This window comes from Pyrus communis, chromosome 3, assembly GCF_963583255.1.
Source record: "Pyrus communis chromosome 3, drPyrComm1.1, whole genome shotgun sequence".
NCBI lineage: Eukaryota > Viridiplantae > Streptophyta > Magnoliopsida > Rosales > Rosaceae > Pyrus > Pyrus communis.
Window position 1 is genome coordinate 30,681,671 of NC_084805.1, and position 21,961 is coordinate 30,703,631.

Sequence of the window (21,961 nt, forward strand, 5' to 3'; positions counted from 1 at the left end):
TAAATTTTTTTTTCTTTTAAAAATAGTAATTTGTATCCAAAAGCAAAGTTTAAGAATAGTAATTATTATAGGTGGGTCCGGAGTTAGAGGGTCTTAACCTTGGTATATTTTTGTTAGGGAATAAGGGTTTAAATACGAATTGACTTCAATTCCAACAGGTTAGTTGGTGTTAATGACGGAAGATAAGATGAAATTGAATAATAAATTTTTGGGGTGTGTGGAGGAGAATGATTATCTTCTCTCCTAATCTCTCTTTCATTCCCTTCCTTTCTATTTGAACGCTTACGATTTAATCACGTCAATATCTTATATTAATTTTTTTATAAAGACAATAAAACAAAAAACAATATATGAGAAGAGGGGAGGAAAGGTGATGAAAATAGGAGAGGAAAGAATCCTCTCGTGTGTGGATTGTAATCAAAATTACTACAAATTGTTGACCAATCACCATAGGAATATCAGATGATGTAGTACACAAGCAGTATATTCGATTACGTTTTATTATGTAATGTTTCCAAGTTAATGATATCGTTTTCTTTAAAAATAAAAATAAAAAAAAAATAAAAATTCATAATGGACAGTGTTGAGGTTAAAAGATTCAATTACCAAGCTAGCTTTCATGCACATAACTACACGTAAAAATAAGAAAAGGAAAGAAAATATATATTAGAATTAACAACTGTACAACTTTTTATGTACATAACAACAAATATAAGTCATCATGAAGTGCGTATTTTGCAATTCAAAAGCTATAAACTACAATTCTAACATGCAACGATGTGTAAATTTCAAGAATGAAAAAACAAATTTCAATAAAGTTGTAAAATTTAAATTTTGAGGTAAACCGGTAGGCTTTCAGTTCAAAGTATTAAGTACCTCTACTTGTTCATGGAGTGACATCATAAATAGTAGCCTAATACCGTGGGGGAAACTAATATGTATCATTATTAATTAGCAAGGTCTTCTCTTAGTTTTGGAAGATGTTCAAAATAGGTATATATGTAAGATTTAAAGTCCGACTATTCCATAAATAGCTTTAGGCTTTTACTATGTTAGAAAGATTTCTTAATGTATCGGAAACGCTTCTTACATATGCACTACAAAAATGATGGATATGAGCAGTTACATATGCAGTGTAATTATATACATATATTATATATGTAAGGACTAAGGGGAGAGAACTATCAAACGAAAGCAGGTAGAATTACAAATGAAGCCCTGCGCATATCAAAGTACATTTAACCAGTCGTTGTGCAGCTTATAAAGTTTAACCAAATAATATTGAAAGATTAGCAACACCTAGTTGGCTGAAAAGCAGTGATATCAAAATGTCGTAGGCGTCCAAAGCCGATCGTGAATGTAGTACCAGTATGGTGGCGCCGGAAGCACTAGTAGCGGATACCGCGATGATCTGCAGCCGCAGCTTGATGAAGATGACGACGATGATGAGTACAGAAAGGACTACATGAAGTGCAACACATCAAGCAGAAGCATAGCCGAGATTGAGGAAGAGGAAGGTGATGATATCGATGATGAGAAGAAGTGTAAGACCAACTATTCAGACCGAATTTTGTAAAACATGACTTAATTGTGGATGATTGAATTATTATTTAAGTGTTGATGAATGTGTTTATTTTTTAGGAAGTTTTAACAAAACACTCTCGGTACCGTTCATTTTTAACGAAAAATCACATTTTTACCTTTCTCTGGTACTATTCACTACACATTTATTTGTCATTTTTCATTAAAACTAAAGTTTTTTAAAACTTTTCGTTAGTTTTCCTTAATTTTTATTGGTGACACGTCACATAATTTACAAATCTGGTCTAAAAAGTTAGTTTACCTATCATTCTGGTTAATTAAGATCCAACCGAGGCTGAAGAAGTCTAATACCATGTAGAAAAGGATTTTCCTTAATTACGAAAATGTACAGTAGAACAATATTTATACAGGGATTACAAAGGTAACAGCCCTATACTAATTACAGATTAAATTACAGGCTCATTTGGAGGTACTTTTTAAAATAACTGAAAACGCTTTTGGTGAAAACGTTATGAAAACCAATTCTTTGTAAAAATCCAAGTGGATCTAAAAAAAGTACTTTAAGTGCTTTCTGCAAAAAGCCACGTATCTGGTGCTTTTTTCAAAAAACACTTCAAATGCTATTGAAACCCAAAATCAATTCCACCAAAAGCTTTTTCAACCATTTTAAAAGCATTTCTCAACGAGCCCTACAAATAATTATCATAACGAAAGCTGTTACAAAACTCATTGAATTGGTGATAAATGTTGCAACTCGCTAACAGAAACCATTTGCAGTCAATAAACAACTATTGCTAAAAGAAATCAAACTCCAGATAATTATCAGAACCCTTTTGATCGGGAGCTGCAATTGTTGGGGTAGGAGGAGCCTTCTCCTTCTCGCTTGATGATGCTGTTGGGGCTGGTATCCGCTCAATCTCAACAGGCCTTGGGATATCCGGTGGGGTAGCACAACGTATCAATGCCCAATTTACACCTTCAAAGAAGGGATGTTGCTTAATCTCAGTTGCCCCTCGCTTATATGCCAATCTGTGCTGTGGTTCCTTAACAAGCAATCCCCTTATGAGATCCCTTGCTGCAAAACTGACAACTGGTGATTCTGGAAACCGGAGAGGCTGACCCACAACATTGAACAATGTCGCGCGATTCCCAGAACCCTTAAATGGAGTTTTACCAAACAACAGCTCATATAAAAAGATTCCAAAAGTCCACCAATCAACAGCACTTCCATGACCTTCCCCCTTGATGATCTCAGGTGCCAAATATTCATGGGTTCCAACAAATGACATGGACCGGGCATCAGTTGGCTCAGCAATCAGCTCAGGTAATGGTCTAACTTGGTTTCCTATTTCGTTTTTAGATTTTTTGTCCTTCTTGGACTTGCTAGAAAACACACGTGGTCCAAAGCATGTTGTAGGAGCTACACAGGATGGTTGGATACAGGAAGGCGGCTCAATGCAAGCTGGCTGGACACAATACACAGGGTTCTTGCGCAAGGGTTCAAACTCCATTGATGATGCTTTGACAAGAGTTGGACTAACAGCACAACGGAGGGAAAGATCAAAGTCAGAGAGCATTATATGACCATCTTCCCTCACTAGCACATTTTCCGGCTTAAGGTCACGGTAGACAATCCCAAGCATGTGGAGGTATTCCAGAGATAGCAGGACCTCAGCAACATAGAATCTGCAAGCTCCAAATGAAAATCAACTTGTTACAATCAAAAGTTATGGACATGTACAATTTTAGTCCTGGTGACCACAAGACCATTGCTCAAATTGATTGAAGCAATTGTTTGCAGAAACCAAGATAAAGCCCACAAAATATATACATTTAGACTGATTACATCAAAACACATCAGCACTGAAACCCTTAATTTTTTAACATGATATCCGTCATCCCCCCCATCTTACTTACTAGAACTTTAATCGTTTCAAAGTTTTGAGGACTTTCTGCAAGTCCCTAGCTTTTTGGAGGAATAGAAGACAGTTACATAACGACTGGTGGAAGATTGCCGATGACATATAATTGAACCACATAGATGTTCTACATAAAATGACTAGGGCACTTATCAAAGCACTTAGACAATGTAATAGCATCTACATTGTTTTTAGATGATATGCACCTACGGTTTTGATTTCATCAGTCAAGGATGGCTCCAGTATTTAAACTTTGCTGAACATGATGGGAATTAATCGCACCAACGGGAAAAAGTTGGTGCAAATAATAATGCCACATGAATGTACAAAGAAATATCTTTTAAGATAGAAAGCAAATGGCAAAGGCCATATCAGTAGCTCAATATCAATTATAGTCTTGCTTCATTTAATGCTTTTACATGATAACCAAGAGCATTTTCTAAAAGTGTTTAACTTGGAGCATCTTCAGTATACAATGTTTGGTTAACCACCTATGGCTAAAAGGTAAAACCACATCCTCATTGAGGATTGATTTGCTGCAGACAGACCCTATATAATCTACATAGGCCTGACACAAAGCTTAAATATAGGACATCATCTGAAAACTTTCATTTCAATTTTCAAAACAAAACCACACAATCTAGTTTACCAAAATAATCTGGGATGATATGAAGATGAAACAAAAGATTCTTGTGAAGTAAAATGAAGAGAACCAGATAAATGTGTGCAATTTAAATGAACATACTTTACTGCCTGCTCAGAAAAATGCTTCCCTGCCTGCCTCTGCCTGAGAGTGTGCAAGTCTCCTCCAGGACAGAACTCCATTACCAAGCATGAAAACTTGTCTGTCTCAAAGTGGGTATATAATGTTGGAAGGAAGGGGTGATCCAGAGATTGCAGTATCTCTCTTTCTGTCTGAGCCCGAAGAAGCTTTTTACGACTTGCTAGAGACCCTTTGTCCATAACTTTCATTGCAAAATAACATTTTGTTCCACTCAGCTCTGACAGATAGACACTTCCAATATCCCCACAGCCTAACCTCTTCAGCAGTCTGAAATGACCCAGACCCAGAGCCCCATCTCTAGTTCGGACAGCTTGAATAGCTTCCCATCTCAAGTCATTTGCTTTGTGAGGTTTGCTGATGCTGCTACTAAAGCTGCTACAGGTGCTCTCATCACTCACATCACTGCCAGTGCTTCCTCTACACATACTGCTCTTGCCACTCTCAACAAAATCAACTCGATCACTAATCTTAGCACTTCCACTGGTCTTGGCAAGGCTGCTTGTTCCATCGCTCACTTTGGCTGAAACTGAACTGTCCTTCACACTTCCATACTCTGATGTCTTCTTTTCTTGATCAACAGAACTTTCAAGTGAGCCTCTAGTCTCATTTGCAGTAGAATCTATTTCCCTTGTTGCCTTTTCAAGGTTGGATGACATTGACAATGAAATCGAATTCAATTTACTAATCAAGGAATCCGCAGATCCTTTTTCTTTAGAATTTGTTGACCTTTTATTATCAGAAGCGTTTACTGCAACCTGCTTTGATGAGTTTTGTACAGATTTTGGTAAATGCTCCGGGAGCAATTGCCTGAGATCATTAGTTTCTACCGTCTGCCCACCAGCTGCTTTCTGTTGCATTCTTGAGGAAGCTCTAGTACCAGATTTTGAGGCCATCAGATTTCAGAGGCAATTGGGGTTATCAAGCAAATTGAAAACTTTCATTGCCCTCCCCCACTCTGGGCAACATTGTAACCTCCATTAGCAGCCCACATAGTCCCTTGTCAACTCTTCCAGCAGCAACAATCAATCTATATATTATAAAACATTCAGATGCGATACATGTATACCTTGTGTATCCTTTCAAATCGGAATTGAAAAGAAAGACATTGACTGCAATCATTAGACAACCAGCTCCTTCAAATGACCTCAGGAAGTAGATCACACAATTGGTAAAGCATATAATCAAGCAGAGAAAGACATGCAGATTGCAGAGGCACCCCTGACAATGGAGGATCAGATGATGTTGATTCACACAGATATTAATGATCAGATAGAGTGCATTAGCCACCCCTTGCACCCTTTTACGCTTTACCCACCCTCCAATACATATACAAGGAAGAGGCAGAACAAAAATTACAATTAAGGAAATTGAAAAAGAAACTGAAGAATTGAATGATATTAGCATAAGCAGCAAGTAAATGCAGGTAACCAGATAATGCAGTTTCTAGTTTCTAGTTTTATAGAGAAATAGTAGTAGGCGTTTCGTTAGAAATGGAATAATATTAGCATAAGCAGCAAGTAAATTAAGTTGATGAATCGTGAGGGGACAATTACATAGAGCCCAGATCTATAATCTCACAAAACCGAAGCCTTCAGCCAAAACCAAGACAGATCCAAAAGCACAGACGCACCCAGATGCAGAAAGCAAGTCTAGTCTACAACGCATAGCCCATCAACGGAAAAGGAAAAGTGTGTCTGTGAGAGAGAGAGAGGGGCAAAAAGGATTACCTGAATTGAAGGATCAGAGTAGAGGAGGAGGCGGCTTTGGTTTGGCAGCGGAAAAGGAGAGGCGCTGTAGAAAGCGCGCAGCTCACAGCTTATCAGTTGATGCTTGTGGGGAGAGCAACTGAGGGGGCTAAAGGGAAGCTTGCTTGATTCTTTTAGAGAGAGAGAGAGTAATAAAACAGACAGACTGGGCCTCCTCCGCTTCTGCTGGTGGTGGAATATTAGATTTAGGCGGAGAGAGAGAGAGAGAGAGAGAGAGAGAGAGAGAGAGAAAGCTTAATATATTATCATTATTATTATTTATTTTTTTCCCAAAAGTAAAGGGAAGGGTCCGATCGCCAAACTGGTAAGAGTCGCGATTCATGCTTGCCTCCCTCTGAGGCTCCTCCTGCCCAACTGCTTTCGTGGACTGCTTGAAAGCCAAGCCCCCACACACCTCCGTGTTTTTCTTTCCTTTTTCTTTCCCATTTTCTAGTTTCTAATTTTGTACTATAAATAAACTCCTCCTTGCTGCGGAGACTATCTACAATAATCATTGTATGAGCTGTAGGAGTATTTGAACAGTTAGATTCAGATTGTCAAAATTTGGACATAATATGAAGACAATAGACGTTAGCGAGGTAATATATATGAATTATTTGATTTCAAGTTCAACTAAGAGTGCATACAACATGATGAATATATTCATCAAATTATGTGAATCGAACTTAATACATTTTCCGAATCAAATGCATCTACTACACTAGAGTAAAACAAATAAATGTAATATAGATCAAACATCTGAATCTCACTCCATGCAGAATAATTTGGTAATATGAGAAGGTATACAATTAGGTTGATGTCTGCCTAATTTAGTATTTGTTTTGTCGTATCATATGAATATGGTCAATAAATTTAATGGTTGGTCGATGACTCGGCCTATGGAAATGTTTGAGAACGTATGTATTTGTTGTGTATACTAAAACTATTATATGATCGAGAGGATAAGAGCAATATTTGATAAGAAAAGATGTTAATTAGTACGTGTAGGATAAGGTCCATATACATACATACACACATACATATATACATACATATATATATATATATATTGTTTTAAGAGATTGGAAATATGCATCAATTCAAGGGTTTGATGGCAACATACGTGTAGGGTTTGGTCATTTAAGGTTGTCAACTACGACTGATTAGATCGGCACTCCCATCTTTTTCCTCCACATCCGTCTGTATTATTAGCTCTGGAAATTATCTTCTTTGTTACGATATGTGTGTGCGTGTAACGTGCATTTGTTGTTGCCGCATATACAAGGCAACAAGCAAGGCCCCAAAACCTAAATGCTATTTTTCTGATGGGACAAGGCATCTCATCAAACTCTCAATCTCTTTACTGTAACACATTCTTTTATTGTATATTGCATTACTGTTTAGTTTTTTTTATTTGCATGTAAAATGTTTTAGGTTTGATTCATGGTGGGAATGAGTTTAATGTCACATTATTCTGATATACCAGTAATTAAATTTGAAATTTGAAATTTTTTAGTGTAAATATATAGTTATAATTAAAAAAGTAGTGGCTTGGATAAGTTATCCCTTGTGTTTGCTTATTAATTAGGAAAGCAAAAGATGGTTTTCACAACTATATTTGGTCTCATTTGACTACGAAATCTTATCAATTAGTTTTTAACAAGGATGGTACTGTCGACACATGTTTTTTTATTATCTCTCATGTACTTTTTTGGTTAATTTTTGTCTTATGATCTACTTTAATTTATTCGATTTAATGATAAAAAATTAATTGAAATGTTTGAACAATAAAAAAGGGTGTGTGAAGGCTAGTTATATGAAAAGAGTCCATATTAACAACGAACAAAAACTAATACAATATTCAAACAACTTTGAGTCTCAGATGTTTTTGCAGTCCATATAATACGTCCTTCCATATATATCTTGAAGAAGGGATTTCCAAGTCTTTTCCCCTCTCTGGCAAATTCTTATCCACAATAATCCGTCTTCCATTTTTTTTATTGACAAGAATGATAATAGGGGGGCACTAGTAGTAATCATCGTGTTTCATTTACTTTTCTGGGCAGCATGTAGACTTGTAAACGAATCGAGTTTACTGGATTTGGTCGAGTTAAACCCGATCCGTTAATTTATCGGACCATCCGAACCTAACCCGTTAAGCTAACAGGTCATCCAAACTCAACCCGTTAATCTAATAAGTCATTCATTAACACCCGTTAACAGTTTTTTTATTTTTTTTATTTTTTTATTTTTTTATTTAAATACCCTTCCATAGAGCAATCTCCACTTCAAGGCAGTTCGTTCCATAGGCCCGCTGACAAACAAGATCATAACAACATTGCCAAAAAAATTCCTCCATCGAATCAAATTCCCTATCTCATAATTCACCGTCTCTGATGCACAGAAGGTAGTTTTCGAGGATTAAATTCCTTCCGGCTTGCATGGCCAATGATTGTTCTTGGCTTATCCAAATTCATGACCTTCTGCCTCGGCTGAATATACCCCACAGCAAGCAGATCTTGAAGCAAAGCTGCAGTGAACTTCACCTCCTTCTCATAGAGCAGACAGAGTGAGGGTTTTATTATTGACTATTGAAATTACACAAAAGTCCTCAACAACGGGTGTTAACGGGTGGTTAATACGTTTTGCGGGTTCATCCAAAATGATCCATTATGTAACGGGTTGACCCGTTATGTAACAGGTTGACCCGTTAATCATCCGACCGGTTAAACATTCACCCGAATACTCGTTTTAACGGGTCGGATTAACGAATCGGGTTTGAAATGTCAGGTCTAGCAGCATGCACGCTCGATCGGCATGTATGAAGGAGTTGTATGTGTTACACACACGTACATGCATATTAATTTGATTATATATACTCCTGTCATAGTTGATAATCATTGCTGTGGTTGGTTTAGTTGTCCATGAGATACATACATACATACACACATACACACACACACACACACACACACATATGTACGTATAGCTAGCAAGGGATGCTTGCAACAATTCCATACTTATCCCCTAAATCATTTAGACCAAAAAACGGATCCCTCTTAAAGTGACTCTAAACCAACCAGTACATACCAACACATACAAACTCCTTCTTTCTTCTCGGTGTATTTTTTGGAAGAAACAAGAAATAAAAATTGTAGTTGTTAATGAAGTAATTAATTGGTTATATTCAACTTCTAACATTAGTCATATGATTTGCCTTGATGATCGTATTTTTTTTGTTTTTCTTTCAGTATATGAAGGGCTGGTTTAGTATTGCTGTACTTTGAAAAAAAACTGATTCTGCTGTGCTGTGAGAATAAGCGGCTGTGAAATAAAGCAGCAGAGTGTTTGGTAAACTTTTTTGTAAAAGTGCTTTTGAAAAAAAAAAAAAACAGTATTATAGTGTTTGGTAAACTTTTATGTAAAACAAATGTGAAAAAAAGCCGATTTTTCAAAGCTGGGTTTTGCAGCTTCTTGTTTTTGGCTTTTTTTCACCCAAAACTGTGAAAAAAAAAAGCTGAAGCTGAATGTTTACCAAACACAAAAACAGCTCCCAGCTTTTTTTGATACCAGCTTTTTTCATAATCACATCAGTACCAAACTAGATCGAAATTCAATAGTAGAGGGCAAGCCAATTAGGAATCTTAAATACCTAATTCACAAAAAACGACAACGAATCTATTTTGGCATGCGATGGACTGCTTTCTTTTTTACCATTGTTTTTTTTTGCTCTCTTTTGTCACGGACAACTTTGCAGTTTTATATATTTCACAAATTACAATTCAGGTTGTCTCTCACAACCATATACACAAACAAGATGAAAGTACTTTTATAATCAAGTTTTCGTAAAAATACAAATAAATTATTAAAAAAATGCAAGAAGCAATATAACTGGCCTAATTAGGCTTATATTAACATGCACCCCTCTTCACTTTACAATCAATTAAAATATATAATATATATTATTAAAGAAAATATTCAATCATCACCATATGTCACGTAGTTTACAAAATATGATTAAAAGGTATAATTTCTCTATAATTTTCTATAATAAACACTTTGTTTTCTTCAAACGAATAAAAAACGAAAAGCACACAACCCCATGCACACACACACACACATGTATAAATATATAAATATGTAAGTGTATATATACACACACACACACACATATGTATTAGTTGGAGCTAGTTGCAGTCTTGGCACCATACCACATACATCTTCACTTATCTAAATCTTATTCAAAAAAGGAAAAGTGCAGTTTCTGAATTTCTATCTACTGCTCGTCCTCAGTTGGTTTCACTATTAACACAGTACATTATAATGTTTGTATAAAAATTATGATAAAAAAATAAAGTAACAAAAAATCTATAAAAAATCCAACTTTAAAAAAAATCTTCTTAACATTTCTCTTTTGTACGACTAACTGAATTTGAATTCAACACTCATTAGAGACTATTGTTTACTGGTTCAGAGAGAGTTAACAGAACATGACACGTTGCGTACATGTGGTATACGGACCCCATCCAGTTACAGAGGCAATTTCCAATTTTGCATTACTTCTGTTCATATATAATTACATGTACATATACATAGTTGCTGAATAAATATTGTGTTGAATTTGTTTATTCTCTGACACTAACAAATTGTTTTGATTGAAGGACTGTTGAATCAGCATCTTATTTAAGTAAAAATAAATGGCAATGGAATATATTCTCCTTTTATGGTCTTTAGTTATGCATTGCTTGCTTTGGATGCCTACACTTTGATATACTCTGCATCTTAAAAGGCGCCGTCTGGTCTGGCCTGGGAATCCGGTATTCAAGCTGGCGAGGAGATAATTTATTTATGGCCTAGTTGGATTATTAGTTTCCGTGATAACATGGTAGTTAGAAGATAATTTATGTGATAAAAAAAAATTAAGATTTAAGCCCTTGTTGTGAAGTTTATTAGGATTTATGCCTAAAATAAAAAATTCCGTCAACTTTGTGTTAATTATTAGCACGTGAGCCATATATATTAGGATAAAACGAAACTCTCTGTTAATTGTTAGCACGTAGGCAGCCCCACGTGCTAATAATTAACCGAAAGTTTACAAATATTTTAATTTTGGACATAAATCCTAACAAACTTCACAACATAGGCTTAAATCCTAATTTTTTTTTTTTACCATAGGGGCTATCTTCCAACTACCATGTCACCACGGAGACTATTAATCCAATAAGCCAAATATATATGAATGTAAAAATAGTTCCTGAAATTGGCATTGCTCCTTATTTTGGTCCTTAAAATTTGAAGTCGATAGAAATGGTCACTGAGTTTGTCCACCATCAATTATTTGAATAATTATGTGAAAAATCTCTATTAAATAAGGATAAAATAACAAAAGTACCCTCAACTTTTGTCAAATCATTTTGGCTCATTGTTTTTTAAGTCAAGGGTATTTTTGTCAATTTGGTCCTTGTTTAACATAATTTTTAATGGAATGACCAAAATGAATAATGGCAGACAAACTATGATTTTAAGGACCAAAATAAAAAGTTATGCAAATTTCAATTAACCATTTTAGCAAAAAAGCCTATGTGAATAATATCATGGCATTGGCAAAGGCTTGTAAACTTAGTTTAGTTCATATTCTCTCTCGTCTCACAAGTATGTTTATGTTGCTAGACTGTAAACATTTATAGAAAAAAATAAACATGGTTCATCATTTCGTACTCGTTACTTGTGACAAGTTGACATAAAGAAGATTTATTGAATTGTTATTACCATACGGGACGATGATTCTCAGTTTGGCAAGAAGTTGGACATTTACAAGATAATATTATTGGATTCGTTATAAAGATTAGATGGATGTCGAGCAAAGAATCGTCTAGTTGAAAATGATTGTTGTAAGCACACATGGTCATGGACACAGTGGAGTGGATGTGGATAGACGGTTTGATTGTAAAGTGTGTTTCACCCTTTATGAGTCTTTGAGTTGTTCCGCTCAGCCACTTTTTAAGGCATGCTAGATATTTTGATTCAGGAATCAGCATGTTATTACACAATTAACTAACACATTTGATTTGAGGGTCGGAATGACCACAAACTGGCCTCAAAGAGTGTCAAACACCTGGGAAGGGATCAAGTCATCAAGTCCAAAATGTCGGACAACGTGCTTGTATAGTACTCTGGTTGAGTCTTATTTGAAGGGTCTTCCAGAGCAGATTGAGTCGTCACACCTGTTGCAAAATTTGCGACCACCGTTACGAGTATCAGCGTGTTAATCAACAATTACATCAATTACTTTAGCATTGCAATATGAATAGAAACTCTCTTACCCGAAAGAACGAGTAGAGTTCTGCAGCCAGCATTCTGGCCAAACAATATATCAGTATCTAATCTGTCACCCACCATACACATTTTGGAGCAACTAATATTGAATCTGCAAACGAAAAGGCAATGAGTCAGAAACATTCTCTTCACGATTGCAAAAATACACAATAAAGGCATGTATATGACATGAAGTTTGAAAACCAAGGTTGACCTCTATTCTCTATGAACAATCATATGCCGTTATGCAATTCGAGTGTTCATATTCTATATGGGATACCATTGTCTTTTTTGGCAGTTGCCTGATGTGGAGTTCACTCGCTTGAAATTTCAGACAATGATCTATTCTTTAGGAATTTTTTCTTTCAAAAATTATATACAAAGGTAAACAATTCTTACTTCTTTAACAAAAATTCCATCAGGAAATTAGATGGCTTTCCAACTACAATAGGCTCCTTCTGGGTGGATCCACAGATAGCAGCTACCATACACCCCGCACCTGAAACCCAACAAGGGAAGTACTATAAAGCAAAGTTTTAAACCTTATATTTGATGTTACGTTGATTTTCATCAAGAAGTGGAAGGGAAAGAAAAAAGAACCAGGCCATTCTTGTAAATCAGTCATGTGTCCAACTGCATCTCTATTGGTTGCAATGAAAAGACATCCTGGATTTTCACGTATGCAGAGGGTTCCATATCTGACAGGTAAAAGATCTAAAGTCAAGTAGTGAAGACAAATGTTTTAGAAGATAAAAGCATTGTTTACATTCTAACAAATGTTTTAGTACTCGGCATCATCTTTGTGGTTCGTATGAGCAAAACTGAATATTCTGCCCTAGACTGGAAACTGGAGAGAATGGAGCAAGGATTTTAACGTTCTTACTGAAGCTTGTAATAGTTAATATACTGGTCTAGTCCAACCACAACTGCTCCAACCTGCGAACAGGAGTTGCAAAATTTTTAGACTCCGCAGAAAGAAGTCACGGGTCAAAACAATTACAGGCAAGAGGTTACATTACACTCTTATCATGTTCAAAGAGACAATTTGATTTCAGCTGCGCAGTTTTTCTCCCATCTTCCTGCATTGTAACGTTTCATCAGTTTCTTCTAAGGCAAGATTTCCATGATAATAAGAAAAGAAACCACATTCAAATATGTTATAAGCCTAATGCTAGCATGAATCATTTCCATAACACACACGAGAATGAACACGGTTTAGCAAGTATCTCTGTGGTACAAAAACATTGGGGGTTCAAATACACCATAGCCTATACTTGTCAAAATGCTTGTATCTGTTTCAGTTGAGCTGTCTTGCTAAAATATCAAACAGTGGTTACTTGTTCAGTGCAGTAAGTTTCTTAAGGCAATTCAAGCTGTCCTCAATTACTAAGCTTATATCAAGCATTTACAAAACACCAGATGCAAGCAACACCCTAATGCGCAGGATGAGAAACGGGATTCACCCATCTTCATAATCATGGTTCTTGAAGATGAAAGTGAAACTAGTGAATGAAGCAAACAAAATTAAGTTGGGATGTAAATATAACAAGTTATAAGTTCCCAAAAGAAGAAACGATTCTGAAAAGTTCAAAATAGGGAGGCCTCTAATTTCTAAAGCCAGGGCAGGCCAACAGCAGAGATACAGAGATAACCACATAGTTTTCTTAACTATCTCCGTTCATGAGAGTAAGGGGAAAAAGCTCTACAGTCTATCAGTCCAATTTTCCTCTCGGGCTCATTTGGTATAGAAGATAGGATTTGAATGGATAAGCAACTATAGACAAGGTTTGTTGAAGGAAGAAATGAAAACATTGTGACCAACTTGGAGGTAGGAGATCTATTACTTGTTAAGCAAAACTTATCTATTCCATCCTCCTAACCAAGGAATGATTAGAATGGAGGAGTTTCCTTCATGCTTAATCCCCTTCTAATCCCCTCATATGAAAAATCATTCCCTTTCCCTTTACTATACCTTGAATTTAGACGGTTATCCATTCCAATCCCATCATAGAGGGTTATCCAAACTAGGTCTTCAAGCCCAAAAGATCAACTGAAGAAAACAAAAAACAAACAAAAAGGAAAAAGAGAAGAGACAAGATGAGCTTACGGGGCCACCGAGAGCTGTAAATCCAGCAAGCTGCAGCTCTTCCAATATGCCTTGCTCCCCTATCACATAAACCTGCAAAGAAAGCAAGCAATGTAAGAACAGAAAGACAATGAAAAACTTACAAAAAGAAGAATAAGCAGCAAACCTTCTTGTGTTTGGGGAAGTTAATGAGTTGCAAGTACATAGCAGCGGCAAAGGATGAAGAGAATATCTCATCCTACAAATACAACGGATTTGATTCAACAAAATCAAGTATATTAAAGATTTCGAAGAGTGACAGAAAAAGAATTGAGAGAGGAGAGGTCACCTCAGAAACCGAAATGCCGAGGGAAAGGAACTTGTCCGCGTATTGCTTTCTTGATTTTGTGGAATTGTTGGTAACGAACACCAGCTTCTTCCCCTAATTTATCACTAAATCATTAGTTGGTTAATTTACTGTGATTATTGAATAAATCAGAATGACAGTAGTTTTTTTTTTTTCAAAAATAAAAAATTGAAACGGAAACCGGAAATGGAGGGGGGGAGAGAGAGAGAGAGAGAGAGAGGGAGAGAGCGAGAGTGTGTGTGCCTTTGATCGTAAAAAGTGGAGTGTCTGAGGGACGCCATCGATGAGCTTATCGCCCTTCCAAATGACACCTGCTCAGTGCAATTATCATAAATAAGAAATGCTGAAACAAAAATTATAAAAATAAATAAATTCAAATGGACGATCTGCATTTTTCAATTGAATATTGGTGGAATATCAAAGTATAACAATTGTATTGAAAATGACAACAAATAAAGGGTATAAGAAAGAAGAAAGGTAGATAAAGGACCATCGCAGTCGAAGAGAAAAGCTTCGATAGAATCCAGGAGCTGGTTCACGTTCTGACGCGAAAGCAGCTGAGACTCGGACAGGGAGGAGTTCATCGTCAGGGTTAGGGTTTGGGACTGCAAATACACTACTATTACTATTAGACAGACGTCACAGACCCAGTCATTCAGTCAATCCACTGAACCTGGAGGGGAGGGGAGGGGAGGGAAGTGGAGGGAAACAGGACAAGCCATGTCACTGTTACTAAAGGGCCAATCAGCAAAGCAATAATAAGCCGATATCTCCTGGGCCTCGTCACCCAAACCCACATATCGGTTGCAGGGCTTCCTCGGCGAATGATTTTTTTTTTAATTTTTATTAAACAAATGATATAATCTACACTAAGGAAGTGAATGAGTGGATTAAGTCTCACAATAGGTTACCAATAATGTGATTCAAATTCACCTTCAGCTAAAACCGAACCTAAAACCTCTCACTTACAAGTGAAGAGAAATACCACTAAATCGTAGTCCTACGATCTAATGGTATTCCTCCTCAATTGTAAGTGAGAGGTCCTAGATTCAATTCTCACCAAAGATAGTTGAACCACATTATTTTGACAAATCCATTGTAAGACTTAGCCTACCCCCCCACCACTTTAGTGTAAATAAATAAAAAAAAAAAGCAAAAATTGTTTGTGCGAAATTCTTTTAGTGCCCATATTTTTTATTTTCAGTTAGAGGAAATTATAGCAATGATCTCTCAACATTAACTCAATTGGAGTAATAGTCTTTCAACTAAAAATTCATAATCATTGGTCCCTTAACTCATCAAAACGTGCAGCTATAGTCATTTTCATCAACCCCGTTAGAATTTCCATTAAAATAAGTCACATGCCACACATATGAGGCTGAATCAAATGGTAAATATGAAAAACCAAATGAAAAAAAATTGTAGCAATAATCCCTCAATTTTAACTCAATTGGAGAAATGGTCTCACAACTTTAACTTAATTGGATAAATTGTCTCACAACTTTAACTCAATTGGAGCAATAATCCTCGAATATGAGTCATTCTCTCTTTCAGTTATATACAAAAGGTATAATAATAATTTTATTAGTTTATTTTATTAACAAGCAGTAGTTTAAATTATTTAGCAACTTATATTGAGTAGCCAAGTTCACCACTAATTTATAATAAAGTTTTTTGTGATAAAATTCTATACTTATTAAAATGTGCATGTGAACAATATGAACGTTGATTATGATTACCAACGCTAGTAATTGCTTGCATCGAAGCCTTTTATAATACAATTTTGTTGACGCAGTATGTACAAAAATTTGTCACACTCAATGCGTCAATTTCGACCTTACCTAATAACGGGAATGCAACATGAACAAAGAAAGAAATAATTGAGAGAGGGAGAGAGAGAGCGAAAAGCTGAATTCCAATACGGCGGCTGTAGGCTCTAGTTAATTAACTAAAGTCGTTGATTTGTATGAAAAGAAATAATGAGGGAGGGCCCCTCTCTTCTTCTACTTCTGTTGTTCAATATTGGCGGCTGGGTTTCTCACTCCGTGCGTAGGGGACAATCGACAATGACACCCTGGCTGGCTGGTGTGAATACTGCTGTGCTGTCTTGCTGGGGTGTAAGGCGCTAATAAAGAAACAAGCAAACAAACAAATAGGAGAATCATCCATTATGCTATCCCACCGGTCGCCAATGGGGTGCTGGCCCTCGATTCCTTCCAAGTAATGGGAATTGGATTTTGTCTTTCTATCTTATGACCCTCACCCTCTCTGCTAACTACGATTCTGCCATTGCCCCTCTCCTGCTTGGTAGTTGGTAGTTGGCACTGGTTGGACGAAATTGACTCAAACCAAACCACTAAAATATTATTTGACACAATAGGTCCCACATGATTTCTTGATCTCGAAATAATAAGCACGAAACACAACTTACATATGACAATGCATTTTTAAAATGATACACTACTTGTTTCATGTAAATCATTTTCTACTTTGTTTTAATAAAAGTTGCGGTGGGTTACCCTTAAATATACACAAACACAACTTGTCAGAAAACAAAAGAAAAAAAAAACCAATAATGTGACTTGAAGTGAGAAAATGAAGAATGGCAACAAGTGCAAATTGTGAGAGAATTGGTACCCAAATGCGGCAGAAGATCGAGTTTAAAAGCTGAGAGTGAGCGACCTGTTTATTTATTTCCCTCTGTACTATTAAGTCGTGTCGTCTATACAAGGCACATCTCTCTCCCTCTCTGTGAGTCTGTGAGTATCTTGGGAGGGCTCTGAGATTAGCAGTGTCTGTGTGGTGGCGGATTAGATTGGCAAAACTGACAATGGCGGATCTCAAGTCAAAGTTTCTGAAGGTGTACTCCGTTCTGAAATCGGAGCTGTTGGAAGACCCTGCTTTCGACTTCACCAAGGACTCTCGCCAATGGGTCGAGCGGGTATTGATGTCTTCATTTTTCACTTTTACCATCACCAATTCAATTCAATGATTAATGAATATGTTTGGTATCGCTGTCTATTTTCTCTTAGTTGTTATTAGTAACGTTTCAGCTCCATAATCATAATCCATCAACTGTTTCCTTCTTTTGTTTATGATATCAAAACAACACCTCATAAGTCAAAACATCTGATTCAATTTCAGTAGTCTATGGTCGTCGGAATTTTACATTTACATTTACATTTGATTTACACACATCATTACTACTGACTGACTGACTGACTGACTGCCTGCCTGCCTGCCTGCCTGCCCGCCCAATTTACTTTTCTCTGTTACAGATGCTGGACTACAATGTGCCTGGAGGTCAGACTTCAATTTCATCTCAACTTTTCAATTAAGCAAAATTCAATTCGTCAGCTTGTCCTTCAACTTATGCTGTCAAAGGATTCTGACTCTTATCCTGTCCTTCAGGAAAGCTCAATCGGGGATTGTCTGTTATTGACAGCTATCAGTTGTTGCAACAAGGAAGGGAATTAACTGAAGATGAAATCTTCCTGGCCAGCGCTCTCGGTTGGTGCATCGAATGGGTATGGAAATTAAACCACTTCCATTCTCTTTTGAACCTCACCGTTATTTTCTACGTTTTTTTTTTTTTTTTTTTTTTTTTTTGTGGTTTTGCTTCTGGCGCATTACACTAGCGCATTGCGTGACAAGCTTACTTTTTTGTTATGGTCACACTACTTGCAGCTTCAAGCATTTTTTCTGGTTCTTGATGACATCATGGATGGCTCTCACACACGGCGTGGTCAACCTTGCTGGTTTAGATTGCCCAAGGTTTGTAGGAAGAGCAAATATATGTACATTTAAAATTTATTCATTTATTTATTTTTGTGTTTTCATTGTTGCCTTGTTGGTAAATCAATTAACTTGAGAAACTGTATCATGTAGGTTGGGATGATTGCAGTAAATGATGGTGTTGTGCTTCGAAACCATATCCCAAGGATTCTCAGAAAGTACTTCAGAGAAAAGCCATATTACGTGGATCTTCTTGATTTGTTCAATGAGGTAGGTGGACTCGCAGATTGTTTGCCAGATCATTTTTTCGCTTTAATGGAGAGCTAAACGCTAACTTATGTCATGTTTACGCAGGTGGAATTTCAAACTGCCTCAGGTCAGATGATAGATTTGATCACTACTATCGAAGGAGAAAAAGATCTATCCAAATACTCATTGTCAATGTAAGTGAAAATCGTACAAGATCATTGCCATTTGCCACTAACAAAATGCTTGTAGACATGCTAAGATTTTAATACAAGTAACCAACCCATATGCTGTTTCCTATTATGAAGTTAATGCACGATGCTGCAGAAAAGAATGCAAGAATTTGCATGAAATTCACAAATGCCCGTTGAGAAATGAATTTGTTACAGAGACTAATCCTTTGCCTTCTTTTGTATGGTATATTCATAAGCCTTCACTATTGGACCAATTTGCCATCTTCATAATTTGTAATGCTTAATTCCTTATACATTCGGTAATCTATGGGTTATAAAGGTCCAAACAGTCTAAACAGCTTGAGTTGATGACCACTTATTGAATTCCTTTAGATAGGCTATGAAGTTTAGCCAAGGTATGCCAGTGGAGTTAAATCTCACCGTCTGATTGAATGTTTCTCTGATATTATTCTGACATCCATGGCCAATGTTCTCACTACTTTGGATAAGAAATATTCATTTGGGGTGTCGGGTATGTTAAAAGTTGGAACCTCTTCAGACCTTTTAGTAGGCTATGGTATGGTGAGCAGGGTAACCGGAGACAAGTTTCACAATGTGACTAGTTATTCAAATAATTAACATATTATTCTCTATTTATGTCTAGTTGTAGTATGATATTTCAATTTATAAACAAATGGTTTGGATCTTTTGCAGTCACCGCCGTATTGTTCAGTACAAGACTGCCTATTACTCATTTTACCTTTCCGTAAGTACATACTTCTTTAGCACTCAAAGCAATCAATACTTGAACTGTTAGTATTCCTCAATGCTGTTTCAGTTTTTGTGCGGGAACGCTATTGTAAACCAGCATGTTTACTTTATCCTATATAATCTATACCTAGTCTGTGAAATTTGATGTAACTTAGTACATCCTTGTTCCCAGTACATAAACTCCTTTGGTCTTTGTTTAAATCAATAAGAAGTCTAATTTGAGAAAGATACGAGCCATTTTGGTTCCTTTTTCTGGATTGATATCATAAGATATGTACATGCCACATCCTGTCACATGTCCTCTTATTTTGTTCAGATGTTTTATAATGAAAGATTTGGCTAACCCTAACCGTTTGCTATCTTCTCAGGTTGCATGTGCATTGCTTATGTCAGGTGAGGAACTGGAAAAACATATTGACGTAAAAAACATTCTTGTTGAGATGGGGATCTACTTTCAAGTACAGGTAAATGTTTTGTTGAATACACAAAAACAGAATCCCTCCGCACAATGGAACTCTTCAATTGCTTTTGTTAACTCTCTTTTTTTCCTTTGTTTTAAATAGGATGATTATTTGGATTGCTTTGGTGATCCGGAAACGATTGGTAAGGTGAGATTCAGGGAGACGGCCTTAAATATTTCTCTCGTGTTTCTTATTTGATGGGAGTTGAGTTGTAATAAGCAGTTTGTGATATCAGATAGGAACAGATATTGAAGATTTCAAGTGCTCTTGGTTGGTGGTGAAAGCTTTGGAACTCTGCAATGAGGAACAAAAGAAAGTACTACATGTAAGAATCTTATATATATTTTCTAATCAGCGTTAAATTTTCTCACTCACTAAGTCACAAATGAATATGATTTGTGTACGTATTTGCGCACGCAGGAGAATTATGGGAAACCAGACCCAGAAAATGTGGCAAAAGTAAAGGCCCTCTACAAAGAACTCGATATTGAGGTTTGAACTTAATTGATTGTGTATGATGAATTGTTATAGTATAAGATGACTGGTAGATGCTGAATTGAGATTGTGATCGTGATTGTGGTAGGGTGTATTTGCGGATTATGAGAGCAAAAGCTACAAGAAACTGACGAGTTGGATTGAAGGGCACCCAAGCAAAGCGGTGCAAGCAGTGTTGAAGTCCTTCTTGGGCAAGATTTACAAGAGGCAGAAATAGAAATCTCAGATCTGGATTCAGTTCAGCCCCTCATCTTTGTTTTTGGCTGCTGATGATTTATGCTTTCCATTTATTTTTTCCGAAAAAAAGAAAAGAAAAGAAAAAGGAATAGCTTATCCCACTATCGAAGAATGAATATTGTTGTATTTGTAATAAAACATGGAGTTGCAGACATGCAGTTGAGTCAGTTGAGGGTCAATTATTAGTTAATTTATCACAAGTGTTGTTGATTAATTTTTGAATACAGAGACTAAGCATCGTCAATTAATATTATGATTCTCATCTCAAAGTTTCTCAGTTTCCAGTTGAGAATATTAAACAACCTCCGGCCTCCTGCTAAGATTCAGATTGATCTACTATCCAAATATTATATAATATAACAAGAAACATGAGATCATGGTAAGTTGGTAATTATAATGTGATTGATGTACCACACGCGGTGTTCTAAAACGCCCTTGCCTAAGCGCACTCATTATTGCCGAGATCATGGTCTTACTTCTTCACATCCATCGTGCAACGCATGCAGTTATCGATAGCCTGAAGAATCATGGTATAAATTTTCGAGTACTAGCTACAACATTATGTATGTTGGTACCGTAGTATGTAAACTTGAGGGCGAAAGAGAGATTTTGTTGATTTAATAGGTGATGATTGCGGTTGGCCACAACTATGATTTATTTCTAATGATATTTCTCTTTATTTGTAAGTGAGAGGTGTTATGTTCAATTCTCGTCAAAGACGAATTTGAACAACATTATTGCAAGCTCATTCCATTGTAAGTCTTAGCCAGGTAATATCATTTGTTCAAAAAAAAAAAAAAAGAAGAAAAAAAAAAGAAATAGTGTTTAGATAAGTTAGACTTCCACTTAGATCGTGACTCTCAGCTAAAACAAAAACAAATAGCTTTTATTTTTTATTTTATTTTTTCATTAGGTACTTGATCAACACTCATTATTCCCCATGCTTTTAAACTTTCAATACGTTATAGTACTTAACAATTTTTATGTCATTTTATTTTATAAGTTTTGTATCTAAATACAATTATGTATTTTTTTTAAATATAGATAAACATTTTTATTTATATGTTATATAAGAAGTTAACTAAAATTAAAAAACCGCCGAGCGC

At 36.2% G+C, this 21,961-nt stretch overlaps 3 protein-coding genes across 3 annotated transcripts; 1 reads left to right on the top strand and 2 right to left on the bottom strand.

The window, feature by feature from the left end:
* Window positions 1-2,257: 2,257 nt before the first annotated feature.
* Window positions 2,258-6,435, bottom strand: LOC137729189 (serine/threonine-protein kinase D6PKL2). The gene is made up of 3 exons (XM_068468044.1): window positions 5,973-6,435; window positions 4,207-5,272; window positions 2,258-3,228 (listed from the first exon to the last, which is right to left on the bottom strand). Exons 2-3 carry the CDS (start codon window positions 5,136-5,138, stop codon window positions 2,337-2,339), a joined length of 1,824 nt encoding a protein of 607 aa, XP_068324145.1. The 5' UTR covers window positions 5,139-5,272; window positions 5,973-6,435; the 3' UTR covers window positions 2,258-2,336.
* A 5,477-nt stretch (window positions 6,436-11,912) lies between these two features.
* On the bottom strand, window positions 11,913-15,470 carry LOC137729261 (phosphoglycolate phosphatase 2). The gene is made up of 11 exons (XM_068468135.1): window positions 15,228-15,470; window positions 14,981-15,048; window positions 14,720-14,812; window positions 14,558-14,629; window positions 14,413-14,484; window positions 13,325-13,384; window positions 13,189-13,241; window positions 12,906-13,003; window positions 12,705-12,804; window positions 12,314-12,417; window positions 11,913-12,214 (listed from the first exon to the last, which is right to left on the bottom strand). Exons 1-11 carry the CDS (start codon window positions 15,319-15,321, stop codon window positions 12,117-12,119), a joined length of 912 nt encoding a protein of 303 aa, XP_068324236.1. The 5' UTR covers window positions 15,322-15,470; the 3' UTR covers window positions 11,913-12,116.
* Window positions 15,471-17,305: 1,835 nt separating this feature from the next.
* Window positions 17,306-21,022, top strand: LOC137729039 (farnesyl pyrophosphate synthase). Its single transcript, XM_068467860.1, has 12 exons — window positions 17,306-17,678; window positions 18,016-18,040; window positions 18,149-18,264; window positions 18,425-18,511; window positions 18,626-18,742; window positions 18,827-18,915; window positions 19,606-19,657; window positions 20,031-20,126; window positions 20,226-20,270; window positions 20,359-20,448; window positions 20,544-20,615; window positions 20,707-21,022. Exons 1-12 carry the CDS (start codon window positions 17,568-17,570, stop codon window positions 20,833-20,835), a joined length of 1,029 nt encoding a protein of 342 aa, XP_068323961.1. The 5' UTR covers window positions 17,306-17,567; the 3' UTR covers window positions 20,836-21,022.
* The last annotated feature ends 939 nt before the right edge of the window (window positions 21,023-21,961 follow it).